Below are 17,941 nucleotides of genomic sequence, written 5' to 3'. Positions count from 1 at the left end.
TTGCAATGTTTAAGGCAGCAAACGGGACAGTGAAATAACAAGAAAAGAAAAAACAAGATATGCCTATAATAAAAACGTAAACAGTAAAAAAAAAAAAAAAAAAAAGTTCACGTTATTACACCAAGGAAATATTGATATTGAACAGTTTAATTGATATTGCACATGAGGAACTCTAATAGCCTGCATGAAACAACACGGTAAGAACTCGGGAAGATGCGCTTTTTGTAGTCCATTTCCGGAATATTGTAGTTTCATCACCACGGCAGAACTACGTCATTACGTCCGACGTCGCATCTTAATTGACCCGTCGCTAAGCCCCGCCCCCTCCGCTGCTACTAACGTCAAACCGTCAGAAACCGTCAGATTAATGTTGGAAACAGCGATTTCAGAGAGAAGCAGACAGAAAGGTTTACAATATGTGTTTAAAGAATGTATCCAGGATGTCAAAGTGACAAACTCAGCAGTGAAAACAGGTTAAAAAGATAAAAAATGAAAGCTAAAGCCTGTCAATCAGAGTGTTAACCACCATCATCACCTGGAGAGACAACAGTCAAGTGAAGGAGCAACACTGAACCTGTTAAACCAGGTAGGTCTTTATTCTCTGTTCACTTACAACGATTAAAAAGCAAAAGCAACATGTGTATGAATTCAGTAGTAACGTTAAACCTTCAGTAGCATAGTGTAACACTACTGAGCTAACTCACTCTGCTAACGTTAGCTCCACAGGGTTTTACGTAGAAACGTCAGAAACGTAAACAAAGAGTATAGAAGCCACAAGATGAACTCCGGTGTTTGTTTTGGTTTTTTACGATAGCCGCTGCCGCCATTTTGGACCGAAACATTTCATGAAAAAAGATGTTGAATAATTTCATGAAATAACGTCATAGTATTGTGTGTCGAAACATTTCACGAAAAAAAACTCATAGTATAGTATGTCAAAATATTTCATGAAAAAAAGTCATAGTATAGTGTGTCAAAATATTTCATGAAAAAAAAGTAATGGTATGTTAAAAAATGTAATGAAAAAAAAGTCATATATAGTGTGTTGAAAAATTTCATAAAAAAGTCATTGTATAGTATGTTAAAAAAAATGTCATAACAAAGTCATAGTATAGTATGTTGTAAAATGTCATGAAAAAAAGTCATAGTTTTTAGTAATCTTAAAAAATTTCATAACAAAGTCATAGTATAGTATGTCGAAAAATTTCATGAAAAAAAAGTCAGTATAATATGTCGAAAACATTTCACGAAAAAAAGTCATATTATAGTATGTCGAAAAAATATCATAAAAAAGTCATAGTATAGTATGTTGAAAAACTTCATAAAAAAAGTCATAATTTAGTATGTTGAAAAATGTCATGAAAAAAGTCGTAGTATAGTATGTTAAAAAAATGTCATAACAAAGTCATAGTATAGTATGTTGTAAAATGTCATGAAAAAAAGTCATAGTGTAGTATGTTAAAAAAATGTCATAACAAAGTCATAGTATAGTATGTTGTAAAATGTCATGAAAAAAAGTCATAGTTTAGTAATCTTAAAAAATTTCATAACAAAGTTATAGTATAGTATGTCGAAAAATTTCATGAAAAAAATGTCATAGTATAATATGTCGAAAACATTTCACGAAAAAAAGTCATATTATAGTATGTTGAAAAATTTCATTAAAAAAGTCATAGTAAAGTATGTCGAAAAATTTCATGAAAAAAAAGTCATAGTATAGTATGTTGAAAAATGTCATGAAAAAAAGTCATAGTATAATATGTCGAAAACATTTCACGAAAAAAAGTCATATTATAGTATGTCGAAAAAATATCATAAAAAAGTCATAGTATAGTATGTTGAAAAATTTCATAAAAAAAGTCATAATTTAGTATGTTGAAAAATTTCATGAAATAAAGTCATAGTAAAGTATGTCGAAAAATTTCATGAAAAAAAAGTCATAGTATAGTATGTTGAAAAATGTCATGAAAAAAAGTCATAGTATAGTATGTCGAAAGATTTCATGAAAAAAAAGTAATGGTATGTTAAAAAATGTAATGAAAAAAAAGTCATATATAGTGTGTTGAAAAATTTCATAAAAAAAGTCATTGTATAGTATGTTAAAAAAATGTCATAACAAAGTCATAGTATAGTATGTTGAATAATTTCATGAAATAAAGTCACAGTATAGTATGTCGAAAAATTTCATAAAAAAGTCATACTTTATAATGTTAAAAAATTTCATAAAAAAAGTCAGTATAGTATGTCAAAAAATTTCATGAAAAAAAGTCATAGTATAGTTTGTTGAAAAATGTCATGAAAAAAAAGTCATAGTATAGTTTGTCGAAAAATTTCATGAAAAAAAGTCATAGTATAGTGTGTCAAAAAATGTCACGACAAAAATACATAGTATAGTGTGTCAAAATATTTCATGAAAAAAGTCATAGTTTAGTATGTTGTAAAATGTCATGAAAAAAAGTCATAGTTTAGTAATCTTAAAAAATTTCATAACAAAGTTATAGTATAGTATGTCGAAAAATTTCATGAAAAAAAAGTCATAGTATAATATGTTGAAAAATGTCATGAAAAAAAGTCATAGTATAGTATGTTGAAAAATGTCATGAAAAAAAGTCATAGTATAGTATGTCGAAAGATTTCATGAAAAAAAAGTAATGGTATGTTAAAAAATGTAATGAAAAAAAAGTCATATATAGTGTGTTGAAAAATTTCATAAAAAAGTCATTGTATAGTATGTTAAAAAAATATCATAACAAAGTCATAGTATAGTATGTTGAATAATTTCATGAAATAAAGTCACAGTATAGTATGTCGAAAAATTTCATAAAAAAGTCATACTTTATAATGTTAAAAAATTTCATAAAAAAAGTCAGTATAGTATGTCAAAACATTTCATGAAAAAAAGTCATAGTATATGTCGAAATATTTCATGAAAAAAAAGTTATATAGTATGTTAAAACATTTCATAAAAAAGTCATAGTATAGTATGTTGAATAATTTCATGAAATAAAGTCATAGTAAAGTATTTTAAAAAATGTCATAAAAATGTCATTGTATAGTATTTCGAAAAATTTCATAAAAAAGTCATAGTATAGTATGTCGAAATATCTCATGAAAAAAAAGTTATATAGTATGTCAAAATATTTCATGAAATAAAGTCATAGTATAGTATGTTGAAAAATTTCATAAAAAAGTCATACTTTATAATGTTAAAAACTTTCATAAAAAAAGTCAGTATAGTATGTCGAAAAATTTCATGAAATAAAGTCATAGTATAGTATGTTAAAAAATTTCATAAAAAAGTCAGTATAGTATGTCGAAAAAAATTCACGAGAGAAAAGTCATATTATAGTATGTCGAAAAAATATCATAAAAAAAGTCATAGTACAGTATGTTGAAAAACGTATTTAAAAAAGTCACAGTATATTACGTTGAAAAATTTCATGAAATAGTCATAGTGAAGTATGTTAAAAAAAAATCATAAAAAAGTCATAGTATAGTATGTCGAAAAATTTCATGAAATAGTCATTGTATAGTATGTCAAAAGATTTCCCGAAAAAAAGTCATAGTATTGTATGTTGAAAAATGTCACGAAAAAAAATCATTGTAGTGTGTCGAAAAATTTCACGAAAAAAAACTCATAGTATGGTATGTCAAAATATTTTATAAAAAAAGGTCATAGTTAGTATGTCAAAATATTTCATGAAAAAAAATCATAGTATAGTATGTTAAAAAATGCCATAAAAAACTCATAGTATAGTATGTCGAAAAATGTCATAAAAAAAGTCATAGTATAGTGTGTTGAAAAATTTCACAAAAAAAGTCATAGTATAGTATGTTGAAAAATTTCATAAAAAAGTCATTGTATAGTTTGTCGAAAAATGTCACGAAAAGTCATAGTGTATCATATCGAAAAAATGTCACGAAAAAAAGTCAAATAGTATGTCGAAAAATTTCATAAAAAAAGTCATAGTATAGTTTGTCGAAAAATTTCACGAAAAAAAGTCGTAGTATAGTATGTCGAAAAATTTCACGAAAAAAAAACTCATATTGTATCTTTTTCGACATACTATACTATGACTATTTTCAACATACATATGATTTTTTTTCTACATGCTCGACTATTACTTTTTTTCCACATACTATATATATACACTATGACTTTATTTTCTGGATACTGTCCAATGACTTTTTTCATCATACTACACTGACTTTTTTCAGACATACTGTACTTACTCTACTCTTTTTTTGACTTATTAAATCATGACTTGTGAAATAGCTCAGTGTGTTAGATATGTGGTTGGAATACTGGAGGTTGTGGATTTGATCCGTATGTAACACAGTCTGTTTTCAGGTCTAACGTCTAATGACAAAATCAAATATACAAAGAGAACACCAATGCGTGTGGCATTGGTGGCTTGGTTGCTGAGTTCACAGTTCTTTTTGCAGCATCCTCACATCAATGTCCGGTGCCCGACAGTGGAGTGAGACGAGCGTCTCCTCCCAGGGTTTACCAGAGATACAGCTGGGGGGGTTGTGCAACAGAAAACCTTATGAAGTTAAAGCTGAGATTTAAAGATCAGACAGAAGTTAGTTTACTGAGATATTTATTTACACATTCAACTAGTGGCCATTATATGAAAAGAAAGAACATTTTTACAGTTTATTTACATCACCTGTAAGGCATTATGAAAAAAAAAAAAACTGTACACTGAAATTTGACAAGAAAATAATAAAACGCATAAAATAAAAAGCTAAATGAATCCACATGAAAGTATAAAATACAACTGAGAATGCTGATGAAACTTAAATAAAAATGAATACATGGAACATATGAGGGGGGAATATCACATTAATCTCATCTTCCCTCTGCAGCTGTCTGAATATTTCATCAATGATCTGGAGTGAGGTGAGACGAGGGAACGTTAAGCCAACCTGCTGAGGATTCTGGGTAAGTACGCTGAATTACTGTTATGTATCTCTTGCCTAAAAACAAGACCGTATTGCACTTTTATCTTCCAAATCGAGGAGTCTAAAAGAGTGAAGATGAGTACAAACACACACAGAGAGTAGCCTCTTTCATCATCAACACATCTGTGTGTCTAGTTTGGGATATGGTGTTACTTCTCAACACTAAATATATGCCGACAACAGCGGATATTTTATTTCAGTTTGTCCAGTCAGAATGATCATTACTGAGCATGGATACTGAGAAAGTCTGAAAACATTTTGAATTTATAGTTTGCTCAGTCGTGTAACACTAATAATTTAATCCGTCTTAATGTTTAGTTTTTAGTTGACGGTTCTGTATACGGAATTCAGAGCATTTCTGTTGCCTCCACACGGCTCTCAACATGGCGACGGCTGAGCTAGCGGTTAACGGTGCTAACAGGGCAAACAACGGCGACAGTGCGTTAGACATTACTTCACTATATCTGTACATAGCAAATAGTTGTTTGCTGCTATATTAATGCTCTGAATCCCGTATATAGAACTTTTAACCATTATGGTGTAAACATTTTTTAGACACTGACAATAAATGCTCAGAGAAACTGAATATTTGTAATTAAATGACATGACAACAAACAATTCCGATAGCGTATAATACATATTAATACTGGAACAAAACCTTAACGGTCGACAGGATCAATCTAAACATATCTGGATCAGCCTTAAAAAAAGACCATAAAATAAATTAAAGGTGTTTAAACCTACAATTTTTTTTCCATTTGGGGATCTTAAGCTTGATTTTTGGTCTTTATTTAATATGAAAAATAATGTTTTTGATGCAGATTGAGGATTTCTGGGTTTCAAATGGATATCATTGTGGTTTAAGAACCATGTAACTCCAATTTTAGCTATTTTAAAGTCCAATTTTAAGGGTTGAGATTATTTTTAGGATTAGAAAACCTTCTCGGGAATCCATGAGACAAACTGAAAATTGGAAATAGCTTTAATAAACCAGGCTGTTGACACACAATTTTAAAAGACGCGTTGCACCCAAACTCACAGATGTGTTGAAAATAAGAATTCAAAAAAGTGTTTTCATACAAAAATCAACCACAGGAGTCACACTGGTCACATCTGGTTTGTGTTAGGAGACCAGATTTAAGGTGGATTAATGGAAACCTGTTCATTAATTCATTATCTTAATGGGAAATGACTTCATTAACAAGTCTGTTTCTTTGCATCTTACTGCAAGTTCATTATTGAGCGTCATTGCGCTCAGTGTAATTAGTGTACCTGTTAAAGAAAACAGCTCATGTTCACAAAGTGCTAATTATTTTATATTGCCTTTCTCTGATTCATTATTATTCACTGAAACAGAAGTGTGTAGATCCACTGGAGGTGTTTTGAGAGTAAATGAGAAAGTGCTAATTTTAAACTGAGGAACCAATGCAATGTGAGTGAAAACTGCACATTTTTATCTTTAAATTTGTCATACGTGTTTATTATGTATTTATTATGTTTACTGACTTAAAATAATCTGATTTAATTCTCAGTCTCCATCATTGATTAACACTTTGGTCAAGTTTTATTTTTGAAAACACACACACAACTTCCTTAGTTAACTTCCTAAATAGCTGAAGGAGCTTAAAGCAATCTGTATTTTTTACCTCAAAGCAAAAAAATATCTAAATCACCTCCACTGAATCTAGACCATGTGATTCAATGAACGCAGCGTTTGGCAGTTCATACAAACATCAACACAAACAATACAGCTCGATGGTGAGTTTCCCCCCCCCCAAAAAACAACACTGATACCAACTTGGACACGTGCACACTGGCTTCTGGTTGGTTGATGTAGAACAACAAACCCTTATTTATGGAGTCATTTTGGTGTAACACGGGTACGACGCAGAAAAACTCACCAGAAAAGAGGCAGCCTGGAGGTCCGTAAGAGGTTGGCTGAGAGACGTTCTGACCCTCAACACCTCTCACTGTCTTTGCTCAAACTTTTGTCGTTTAATTAAGTTTTATTGTCTTCTAAAAGTATTAACATGTGATACTCTCCAATCAGTTAATTTACAATTTGCTGCAGCAATCGCTCGCTGTCTCTGTTATTTTTCTTTCTGGTTTGTTTGAAATAAATAATGAAGAAGAAACTGGGTAGTTATCATGAAGAGGAAAGAAAAATAGCTTGATAATAACAATAACTATTTCTCTCCCTCCCTCTCCTCTTCCTCCAGGGTTGCTAGTCGTCTCCAGTGAGTTTCCTGCTTTACCAACCGGAAAAAAGCTGCAGCCGTAGTTCACACGGAAAACACTACAAAGTGGCTGCTTGGTCCAAGCTTTTAAGGCCTGCTCATTTGCTGGTGGGTAAGTGGAAAGTATTCGTCATTAGTAATGTGTGTGTGTGTGTGTGTGTGTGTGTGTGTGTGTGTGTGTTATTGAGAGGTAGGGATGAAATGGAGGTGAAGGTTACATTTATAGTGTGTGTATAAATCAAAGGAGTGTTGAACATAAAGTGACAGAAGCGGAAAACGGAGGTGATGTAAAGCACTTCAACAGGCAGCAGGACCTGACGAGGCGACGTATTGCCTCTTTAAGATTATAATCCAGATTTAACACATGGAATCACTCGGGGCTTCTAGCACAGAGAGATTAACTCCATTTTTGTTGCTGTTGTCATTATTTTAGAGCACTTAAGTATATACTTGCTTTTAATGACACATGATGGCTACCACACGTATGTGCCTCCTTTAGAAGTTAACGCGTCGTACATGGTTGTGACTAATGATTATTTTTATTATCAATTAATCTGTATACTATTTTCTCAATTAATGGATTCATTTTCTGTTAATTGACTAATTGTTTCAGCTCTAAAAGGAATTGATCTGCAGCTATTCGGACAATTAATTCATTGTTTTTAAGCAAAAATGTCAAAATTTAGCTGGTTCGAACTTCTCAAATGTGAATATTTGCTGTTTTTTTTTAGACTTTTCCGATATTAAACTGAATATATTGTTGGGTTTTAGACTGTTGGTCGAACAAAACAAGCATTTCTTTGTGCTCTATGAAATTGTAATCCACTATTTTCTGACATTGTTCTGACATTTTTCTAGGAGCAAGCGATTAATCAAGAAAATAATCATCGATAATAACAATAATCGTTAGTTGCAGCCATAATTATATCATCTATAAAATGTAAGAAAATATTTTTAAAAGTCTAATTTCACAGAGAGATGTCTTGTTTTGTCCGACCAACAGTCCAAATTAAATTTACAATTATATCATGTAAAGAAAAGTAAAAAAACGTCACATATAAGAAGCTGGATTCAGACACTGTTACTATGAATCAATTATCAAAATAGCTGTTGATCAACTAATTGATTAATTGGCTTATTGTTCCAGTTGGAGTTATTATATGTGTGTGCAATTTGCAGTTAAGCCAATAAACAGTGAGGGGGTAGTATTTTAGCATGTGAAGAGTTATGTCGAGGCAAAATCTGAAGTTCTAGAGGAAGATATTCTGATGTTAAAATGAAGTATCTCTCAGGCAAGTTTGTAAAAATACGTAATGCTGTAACGTGTGCAGGCAGTTTTTAAGTTCATCGATATAAACTTCCAGTCTCCTGCTGAAATTTCTTTTGGAACAAGTGAGAAAAAGTTCTGCTGCAAAGACTAAAAAGCTCCATTCTCAAGCTGAAACTAGTAAAAGCTAAAAGCCAAGCCAGTATTGTTGCTCCGGTATCTGCGTGATGTTTTGCCTACATGTTTCTATCTAATCTAGCAATCTTGGTCGTCTTGTTTAATTCCCTCTAACCACTGAGAGAGGGAAACAGTGAGGCACTTAATGCCCCGTTCATTTAGTTTGAGCTCGTTCTGTGTAGTTTTGTGTTCGTGATGTAGCTTCAGTGCTGCATCTATAAAGTGCTCGGATAAATCTGGATCCTTGAAACACTGATTGAAAACTGCGATGGCCCCCACGCTCCTACATTTACTGTCAGCTCACTGTGGTTCTTCCACAAGATTTTCATTGGTAACTTCAGCTCGTTCTCATTCCCAGGAAATCAAATACTGACGCTTTGACCGCTGTTCGTGTCCCGTGCGCTATGCTTCACTTTAAAGCTACAATCAGCTGTTCATTCGTGCCCCGTGTTCACGTCAAGTCACATTTTTATCGTACAAAAGTAGTAATTTTAAGCCCAACCATGTGGTATTTTCCTAAACCTAACTAAGTGGTTTTGTTGCCTAAACCTAAGCAAGTGTTTGTTTAATTCACGACATTAAGCACGTGTTTACCGAAAAGTGTTGCCGAGGGGTCTGACAAAGCGTCAGTATTTGACGAGTTGGGATGAGAACGTGTTGATAATTTTGACCGAAACAACACAAAAGCTGACACGTGTCTTTTTAGCTCCAATCCACATTTCATGAATTCATGTCGATTAATTACTAGCACAATCTAGAGATTTTTTTACTGTGAAACATCTAAAAATCTGTCCGATTGAACACCAACAGTGATAGTGAATTTCTACATCCACAATCAATAATTAATTTCCGCCCATTTACAGTTTGATTTTGATATTAACGATAATATTTTAAAGTATTTAACACATGTAGAAAGAGACTTCTTGAGCCCAGTGGACCATGGAATAATTCATTTCCTGTAAAAACATCAAAATCACAAAATATTTAGTCTGCTTGTACTTGATTAGGATCACTGATGAGATGTGTATTATTTGATTCCTTAGTAATTATTAGGAAGACTACATTGTACAAAATGATTCCTTTTATTTTGCCTACAGATGAATATTTCAAAAAGCTAGTGGGAGGCTAATTTATCCGCTACAACCAGTATATCAGCATCAGCCATGCTACTGCAGCTTCCCATCGTTTTTAGATCCAGAGTTCAAGCTTTAAATGCGGCAAAGTAATAATAGTGTGAAATCAAAACCTACAAGGACCTACATTTAATTATTAAACCACAGACGTAATTTTTGAAGCCTTTAGAAAAATCGTTAGCACCGAAAATTAGAATTTGAGCCTTTTAGGAGAATTACACGGGGCGCAATGCTCGGTGTTAGTGGTGTCCCAGCCGGCGGGGGAAATAACACAGAATATTATCTGACAGTCAGTTTGAATTATCCAGCTTTAATAGGCTGGTAGAGTAGCGACACTGCTGCTAAAACAACCAGTCGCTTCTCCGAAATCTGTCTGTTGAAATACTGACAACGGCTACTGAAGTTAAGAATTAACTACCCACTTTGGTTTCCCGCTCTGGCTCCATCACAGATCGTCGCTTGCCCAAAAGTCTGCTGTCAGCTTCCACCTCCACAGCTGGCTCGTGTTCACTTCAAGCTTCGTAGCGACGCCTCTGAGAGGGTGAGAGTTTAGCTTCAGGCTACGTAGCTTCAAGCTTCACAGCTAGCCTCCGATGTTGCTGACATGGCGAGCTAGCGTGAGCTTCAAGCCTTCACAGCTCGCGTTTCACGATTAGTTTGAAGAAAGGTGGCGTTAGCGTCAAGGTTGGCTAGTGTTAGCTTCTCAAAGCCGGGCTGGTGTTTTTGTCCATCTCTTTATTTCCCTCCTTCATCAATGCAGTAAACACCTGAGAGAAAATAGAGAAAATGAATAAGTACTTTTCATTTTAAACTAATTTGACACTCAAAAATACATTCACTAACTTTGCTCTATGTTTTTCAAAGCCTTGAACTCTGAGCGTGATGCTGACCTGAGCCCAGCGGCGGTTCCTGCTGATCATGTGTGTGTTGGCCATGGCGGTGAAGAGGTTGTGTGCCTGTAGGTCCTCCGGCAGGCGGGTGAGGAACTGAGCAATGTGGATGAAGTCCATCTGGAGCAGGACGTCCTCGAACAGTCGCAGGATACCGAGCCCCGTTCGAAACAAACTCTCCTCCCCGTCCCTGCAGAAGACGTCCCACACCCGACACGCCACGTCCAGAGGGAGAGACTTACTGTACAGAGTGAAGATCCTGGACAGAGACACACAAAAACAAAGTAAGTAACTTTATCTTTTTAGTGTAAAAAATCACATGTTCACACAGCAAATGTGATTTTTTTTTGTATTGCTTATTTACAGGAAGCTGTAAATAAGGTGGTAGGTAATCAATACTAGCTGCTCTCTGGGTTTTTGCTTCATATGAGTTTACTAATATCACAATTGCAATATCAGTCATAATAATCGCAATTAGACATTTTTTTCAAAATCGTGCAGCCCTTTTTAAAAATTTGATGAGGATTTCCTTTTTCAAACTCCATGGCGCCAATTAGGCTTGGGCAGTATCTATTTTTCATACCTTCCTGAAAATTCACCGGGGTATACGGCATGAGGCACTTGTATTTTACGTATTGCTATTACTCATTGTCCGTGTACACGTCTGTCTGGGAGTATAATTGAGGCTTAAGCCCTGCACTGCTCGTGTGAAATTCTAGCAGCAGCGCTCATATTTCTGCAACATGATATGGAGGAAACACTTAAGTAAAATATTTGAAGAGTTCTTTCTCTACTGTTTTTTCCCCATCTAAACCTCAATAGTGTGCTGGAAAGACAATAGAGTCTTTAATAACTCACCAGTCGATCAGATAGAGGTCAGGGGTCAGGTTGTTGTTTTGGAAGTGGCTGAAGAGACGAGGCAGATTCTCGTCAAAGAAAACCTCAAAGGCTGCAAAATACTTCAGCATCTGACACAGACAGAGAGAGTAGAGAGCAGATGAAGGACGAGGTCATAAGTAAACAAAATGAGTAACCTGAATAACTGTTATTTTGTCTGTGTGTGTGTACCAGTTCGTGGTCGACTCTGAAGAAGGCCATCTGACAGGGTTTATTGAGCAGGTTGGCGAAGGTGATGAAGGCTTCGGCCTCCTCCAGGTTGAGGATCAGCACAGCAGCGATGAATGACATGCCCTGGACCTGAAACACCACAACAACAAAGACTCCAGCTCAGCATGAAAGATGGACTGTGAGTGTGGATTAATGCGTGTTTTTGTACGAAGGATTATGTCTTTAATTTAACAGACGACATTCAGTTTTTAAATACTGACATGATTCTGTTACGGCCTTGTGTCTAGTTTTATTTTCTGTTTTCTTCTGTGTCTGACGCTTTTGTTTGTTGTTTTGGCCTCAGTTTACTGTCACAACTTCACCTTGTGTAGTAATAAATTATTTTTCTTCAACTGCAATTCAGTGTTTGGACTTTGGTTTGGGGACCGGGGAGGGAACGACCTTTTAAGGTTTATGTCGTGCTCCTACGCCAAAAAAAATTAACAAAGTGAGTTCTGTTAGATCGACACACCTGATTAAATACTGCGTTTATTAATGATGACATACAACTGTCACATTCTGAATTAGTCCTCTTTCTTTTCTACGTGTTTTACACTTTTTTTTTTGAGGATTTAACAAAACACACGGTATATCTGTTCAATTAACCAATTTCAAAGTCCCCTTTAAAAAAATAATGTATGTTCACTTGCTGGTAACACTTCATAATAACAATCATTTATAAATGGTAAATTGATAGTTAATTAAACGTAGTTAATAGTTATTTTACTGTTAACAAAAAACTAAATGATAATGTTTATTAATTATTAGTAATTCTATGACTCATGTTATTTTAAATATATATATATAAAATGTAAAATGAGAAGAGACAAACAAAGAAACTAAAATCGAAAACAGTTCAATTATATCTATTAACAACTAAATATCAACTATTATTGTTTTGAGGGCTTAAGTCAAATCAAACTCACGTAGCCAATGTCAGGTCGGTAACAGGTGTAAGCCCCCAGTACACTGTGGAGAAGGTCGTGGTAGGGACCACCCTGAAGAGAGACGAGAGAGAGTGTTAAGATTAATAGATGGACAGATAGAGGAGAAGGAGGAGAGGGGAAGATGGGGATGAATGGAGTGCAGATTTATGCAAAGTAAGAAGGAAAAATAGAGTGAAGAGACAAAACGCAACATGAAAGGAGAATCAGGAATATTACTGATGATTAACTGCTGTACTGCTATAGACTTTCAGTTCCTAGCCCACATGTCTGAACCCAACCCTTAGTACCCTAATCCTAATTCTAATGATGAGTCTTGCATGTTTAAGACAAATAACTACTATCCGCTTACACTTTCTGTTACTGCCAGTCATTTCCCAAAACATGCAGCTTTATCTTAGCTTTTGCAATATTTTGCATAATTGTTTAAATTTGTAATGATTAAAATGCAACCTGGATAGAGTCAAAGATCACTCCGTGATTTCAGAACAATTCAAACTATAAAATTAAGTGTCTTTAACGATTTTGATAGCATACTAAAATGAAATGGAATCAATAGGACGCTGAAAGGTAGGACTGTAAGTTGTAAGCACGCCGTACAATATGGTCCTTTAACCCTCAGACGGTGACGAACAGACACAACTTTCTCACTCTGAAGTTCTAAAACTAACTTGCCCTCACAATGATAGATAAATAAAAGAGCACACACACAAACACCTTGCAGACACAGCAGCAGTTACAGATTACATATATACACATATAATACCTTCTGGAAGATGAAGAGCGAGGGGAAGGTTCTGGAAATGTCCAGTTTGATGAGGTCCAGACTGGACTCTCTGTCAGCCAGAGACGCCCCTCCGTCTAACAGGAACACACACCAGAGAAAAGTTTCAATGTCTTATTTCACTTTAGATGGTTGTTTATGGTTTTAACTTTTATTATATAATAAATATTAATATTAATAATTAATAGTACATCTTCTGTTTTTAATGTAACAATGACTATGTTTACATGCACACTAATATTGTGAATTAGGCCTTATTCCGAATCGAGCATTTTCTGATTAAGACGTGTGATGTACTGATATTATTCAAGTTTTAGGAGCATTCTTTGGACATGTATACAGCGCATTCGGAATATGTGTCTCAACTGTGGTTTTTACGGCAGTTTGCGACACACTGACCCGTGGCCTCTTGCCTGTTTTGGGCCAGCTCTGTGCGTCGCACACAAACCAACAAGCCGACAGTTTGCAGAGATGCATGCCCAAAAGAAAAGCCCACATTTTGGTCGGAAGGAGAAACACACATACTTTTAAACATTATGAAAGACTTGGATAACAACAGGTTTTTGGCTATGCGCAAATATCGCTACACCGAACTTTTCAAGAAGGTGGTTGAAGGAATGAAAGAGGGAGGCTGTGTTTAAGCGTTAATGGGAGTATGCACGGCTGGATGTAAACGGAAATATTAGTGGAATGAATATTTTCATTAGCCATGTAAACAGCTCAGTAGGACTATTGTCTTTTTAGGCATAAGGGCAAAAAAACTGAATATTTTGTGCATGTAAATGTAGTCCGTGGCTTGTTTGAGTTTTTAGAATTCAGACTAGTGCCGTGTCGTACCACTCTCACTGTCGTTGACTGAACTGGTTTCACTGTAACTCCTCCACTTCTCTTTGGCTCTGGACAGGAAGATCTCATACAGCTCTGCACAAAGAAAAAAAACAAACCATGAATCAGGTTTTAACTTTGACATGTGACACAGAAAAGATCAGAAAATCCAGTAATTGCGGCAGGATGTCACACAGCTCTACAGAGAGACAGACAAACATTAAAAGACTTTACTCATTTACTCAAACACTTCACGAATATATATAGTTTCATTTTATTTTTTAAAAGACTCAGTAATTTCCTACAACAGCTGGTCACTGTAGTTTTTAATCAAATAAACGGAGAAATAGTGCATTTGTTGGGGACTATTTTAAGCGGTGGATTAATCCACATTTGGTGCTCTAGTGAGTATTTTCGGCAGCAGGACGGTGTCTGTGGGATTGAATCAAAATAAACTAGTGTGTGTGTTCATGGTAATGAAGGAACATGTCACTGGACCTGTCCCAAATGTCTTCTTTTTTTTTTTTTACATTTGAAGCTTCTATTGAGGTTTTTGAATGAAGCTTTGATTGTCTATTGTCATATTTTATAACGTCATCACCCTAAAAAAAAATGTAAAAACAGGTTTGCCTTGGTGTTGTTATATAAATGTTATTTATTGTGCTGTTAGATTGCTGTTAGACCGCCCCGTTAATACAGGTGTGTGCCTCCCTTTGTGGGCAGCAAGCGGGAGAGAAAACTGTTTTTTTTGACCGCAGTAAAAATTTTGTTTTTTAAACAAATATTGGATAAAGCAAAATATTTTGTTAGATAAAAACATGTTGTGAATTTTGGAAATTATTACGTCTATCTTTTTTCAATAGGAGAGTTATTGGAAATGTTTGGATCACACAAGTCAGAAACAATCCTACGCAGCCACCACTGAAATAGTATAATACTAATAATATTAGAGTAGCCAAAAAAACAAGATATGTGAATGTTGATTTAGAATTTGAATGTCAACATTAGGAATGAAGCTTCGAAGCTTCTAACTAGTCAGTATAGCCCTACGTGTCAGCAAGTGCATCAGCGTGGCTCATTGATGTGTTTTTAATAGTTTTTGGACAACAATGGAGCTCTATGGCACAGAGGAAGACGATATATCAGGCTCTGATACATACACACACACACACACACACACACACACACACAATGATCAATGTGTACCTGGTGTGATGTTGAGCTCGTTGCCGATGGCGAGGCTCCACACTCCTCCTCTGACACTGGGAGGAAGTCCCTGCCACCAGAGCTCCCTGACCCGCCTCGTTGCCTTCCTGCACACACACAGACAATGACAGAAATAAACACACTGCACAACACAACACACACATTGTGTACACGACACACACACAGAGCTGTGGAGACGTACATAGTGTCCCAGTGCGGCAGGATCTCGGTGTTCCAGACGACCATGGCGTTGGAGATGATGTCCTCCTGTCTGTGCCTCTCCTTCATCTGACGCTTCTTCCTCTGGGCTTCCTTCATCTCTGAGTGTGAGAGAGAGAGAGAGAGAGAGACAGACATTGAGTGAGACGGTACCACGTTTTGCTTACATTTAGTCTTCCTGTTGACTATCTTTGTCCCTGCTGGCTACTCTATATCTGTCTGAGCCAGTCACATCCAAGCAGAACAATGGCTCTGCATCAAATACAGTGGGGAAAACTGTTCTTGCCAACAAACCCTTTGCTGTTTATTTTTGGTGTGGCGACCCCTGCTATCGCTTATATAGTAGGATTTCTGTTAACCTGCCATCAGGGCCTTCTGGGAAAACCTAGGCCCAGTGTCTCGAGGCTGATGTCTCTCTCTCTCTATCTCTCTTTATCTCTCTCTCTCTCTCTCTCTCTCTCTCTCTCTCTCTCTCTATCTCTCTCTCTCTCTCTCTCTCTCTCCCTGTCTCTCTCTCTCTCTCTCTCTGCAGACACCATCGCTGTGCATGTGGCAGCCTTAGGTTCTCCTCGGTTAATCCTCTGCTTGTTTTATACATTTTTCAACACGCACACACCATTTACACCCTCCATGCACACCTTACACTACTGATTTTCACACTCCATACCTTTTGATCCTTTGTTTTGTATATTTTACCCTCTTCTTGTTAAATAAATGAATTGATTTAAATGTTATCACGGTGTGTCTCCCTATTTGTCATGGCCCTGAGAGCCAGGTTGTGACATTGGCAAGTGAGATAAAGAGGTCATTTCAGACACTGGTTGCAATTGGCTCTTGACATTTGCTCTGCGTGTGTGTGTGTTTACCTCTCCTCTTGGCTCCCGCGACCATCTCATCGTACTCCATTTTGTGTCTCTGAGTCTCCTCCAGAGATTTGGCAGGTAGGTTCCTGAAAGACAGAGAATCAGTCAGACAGACGGTCAATCAGCCACTTTTTACTTTAAAAAGTAGCTTAATGTATGTGTATATATATATATATATATTTTTTTTTTTTAATTGATTATTAAAATGTTGCCAATCAATTGATGGACAAACTGATTAATGGACTAATCATTTCAGATCCATAGTGTTTACGTCAAGCTCAGTCTGACAAAGTCCAACTTGAACTGAAAAATGTTGAGACAAGCTAATTCTGAGATGTCTTAAAAATGGTCCCTATATGATTTAGGTAAAAAATATGGCCTCTGGAGCCACATTCAGAATAAACTTTACATTTTTACTCTTGTAGAGGTAAGAGTGTAAAAATAGCAAAGTTTTTATTTACAAAATATTTTTTTCAGGGTCATGGTGTAAAAGTATATCAAAAATCTTAAAGAGTAGATCATCATCTACAATAAAACTTAGTCGAATACTGACGCGACGTGACATAAACACTAAAAACTATGACTAATAACAATAGCAAGATCTATATTTGTTTATATTTGTTTGCATCCCAATTACAGACATCTCATCAGCTCAGGTTCCCGCAGCAGTTAGTAAGAATCAATCAAATATATAATCGATATGAAACCACGATACACTAAATTGTTCCAGACTGAACCAGTGAAAGATGATATTTTCGCTCCACGTGTGTCTCTGACTGGTACTCACGATGGCCGGTCCTCCAGAATGAGAGCTGTGGTGGAAAGAGGTTCAAACTCCAGGTTCTTCCTCCTCCCTGCAGCCGGGGGAAGCTGAGGACACGAGGACACACCCGGGTCCTGATCCTGCTGCTCCTCCTCCTCCTCCTGTGGACACGAAAACAAACAAAGAGGCCGTCACAGAGAGCTGAAATCCTCTCTGACGTTCCACTAGCTTCTGCTAGGGTTTCTTTAATCAGCTCCCGCATGTTCCTGAAATGTTCTGTCCATATTCTAAGATAAATTAGTATCTATTCTACTGCTGTACTGGACAGTAAAAAGACCTAATTTTAACAAAGATTAACAGCTAACAGACTCCATGAGCTAAGCTCTCTTAGCCATTGACAACCTGCCAACGCCTCTGAACTAGCAGTTTATACTGTAATCATTTTATCTTCATTCACTACGAGGGGAGCATTAAGTGGAGACTGTAAACCGGCAAAACGCTGAACAACATTTCCATCGTTTCCAGTTAAAGGCCCACAGATTTAGAATACCCTAGCAT

The 17,941-nt window shown here is 35.7% G+C and overlaps 1 protein-coding gene and 2 long non-coding RNA genes across 4 annotated transcripts in view; 2 read left to right on the top strand and 1 right to left on the bottom strand.

The window, feature by feature from the left end:
* The first annotated feature begins 306 nt into the window (after positions 1-306).
* On the top strand, positions 307-10,784 carry LOC119495415. The gene is made up of 4 exons (XR_005208479.1): positions 307-586; positions 4,873-4,948; positions 7,188-7,317; positions 10,647-10,784. It is a non-coding gene; the product is annotated as an uncharacterized LOC119495415 (long non-coding RNA).
* The window catches only part of LOC119495414 (TBC1 domain family member 12-like), a 38,443-nt gene continuing 25,089 nt past the window's right edge, over positions 4,588-17,941 (bottom strand). For both annotated transcript variants that reach the window (XM_037781835.1, XM_037781836.1), the window contains 11 exons: positions 17,408-17,544; positions 16,624-16,706; positions 15,741-15,858; positions 15,539-15,645; positions 14,345-14,428; positions 13,490-13,584; positions 12,706-12,777; positions 11,741-11,869; positions 11,531-11,640; positions 10,673-10,931; positions 4,588-10,549 (listed from right to left, as the gene is read on the bottom strand). In XM_037781835.1, coding sequence (XP_037637763.1) covers positions 10,478-10,549; positions 10,673-10,931; positions 11,531-11,640; positions 11,741-11,869; positions 12,706-12,777; positions 13,490-13,584; positions 14,345-14,428; positions 15,539-15,645; positions 15,741-15,858; positions 16,624-16,706; positions 17,408-17,544 — 1,266 coding nt within the window. In that variant the 3' untranslated portion in view covers positions 4,588-10,477. The remainder of the gene's footprint in view (positions 10,550-10,672; positions 10,932-11,530; positions 11,641-11,740; positions 11,870-12,705; positions 12,778-13,489; positions 13,585-14,344; positions 14,429-15,538; positions 15,646-15,740; positions 15,859-16,623; positions 16,707-17,407; positions 17,545-17,941) is intronic.
* LOC119495417 lies at positions 11,781-16,491 on the top strand. Its single transcript, XR_005208481.1, has 2 exons — positions 11,781-11,918; positions 16,290-16,491. It is a non-coding gene; the product is annotated as an uncharacterized LOC119495417 (long non-coding RNA).

The sequence above is a fragment of the Sebastes umbrosus genome, chromosome 10 (genome assembly GCF_015220745.1).
Source record: "Sebastes umbrosus isolate fSebUmb1 chromosome 10, fSebUmb1.pri, whole genome shotgun sequence".
In the NCBI taxonomy this organism is placed as follows: domain Eukaryota; kingdom Metazoa; phylum Chordata; class Actinopteri; order Perciformes; family Sebastidae; genus Sebastes; species Sebastes umbrosus.
This window is presented reverse-complemented; position numbering and strand designations above follow the sequence as displayed.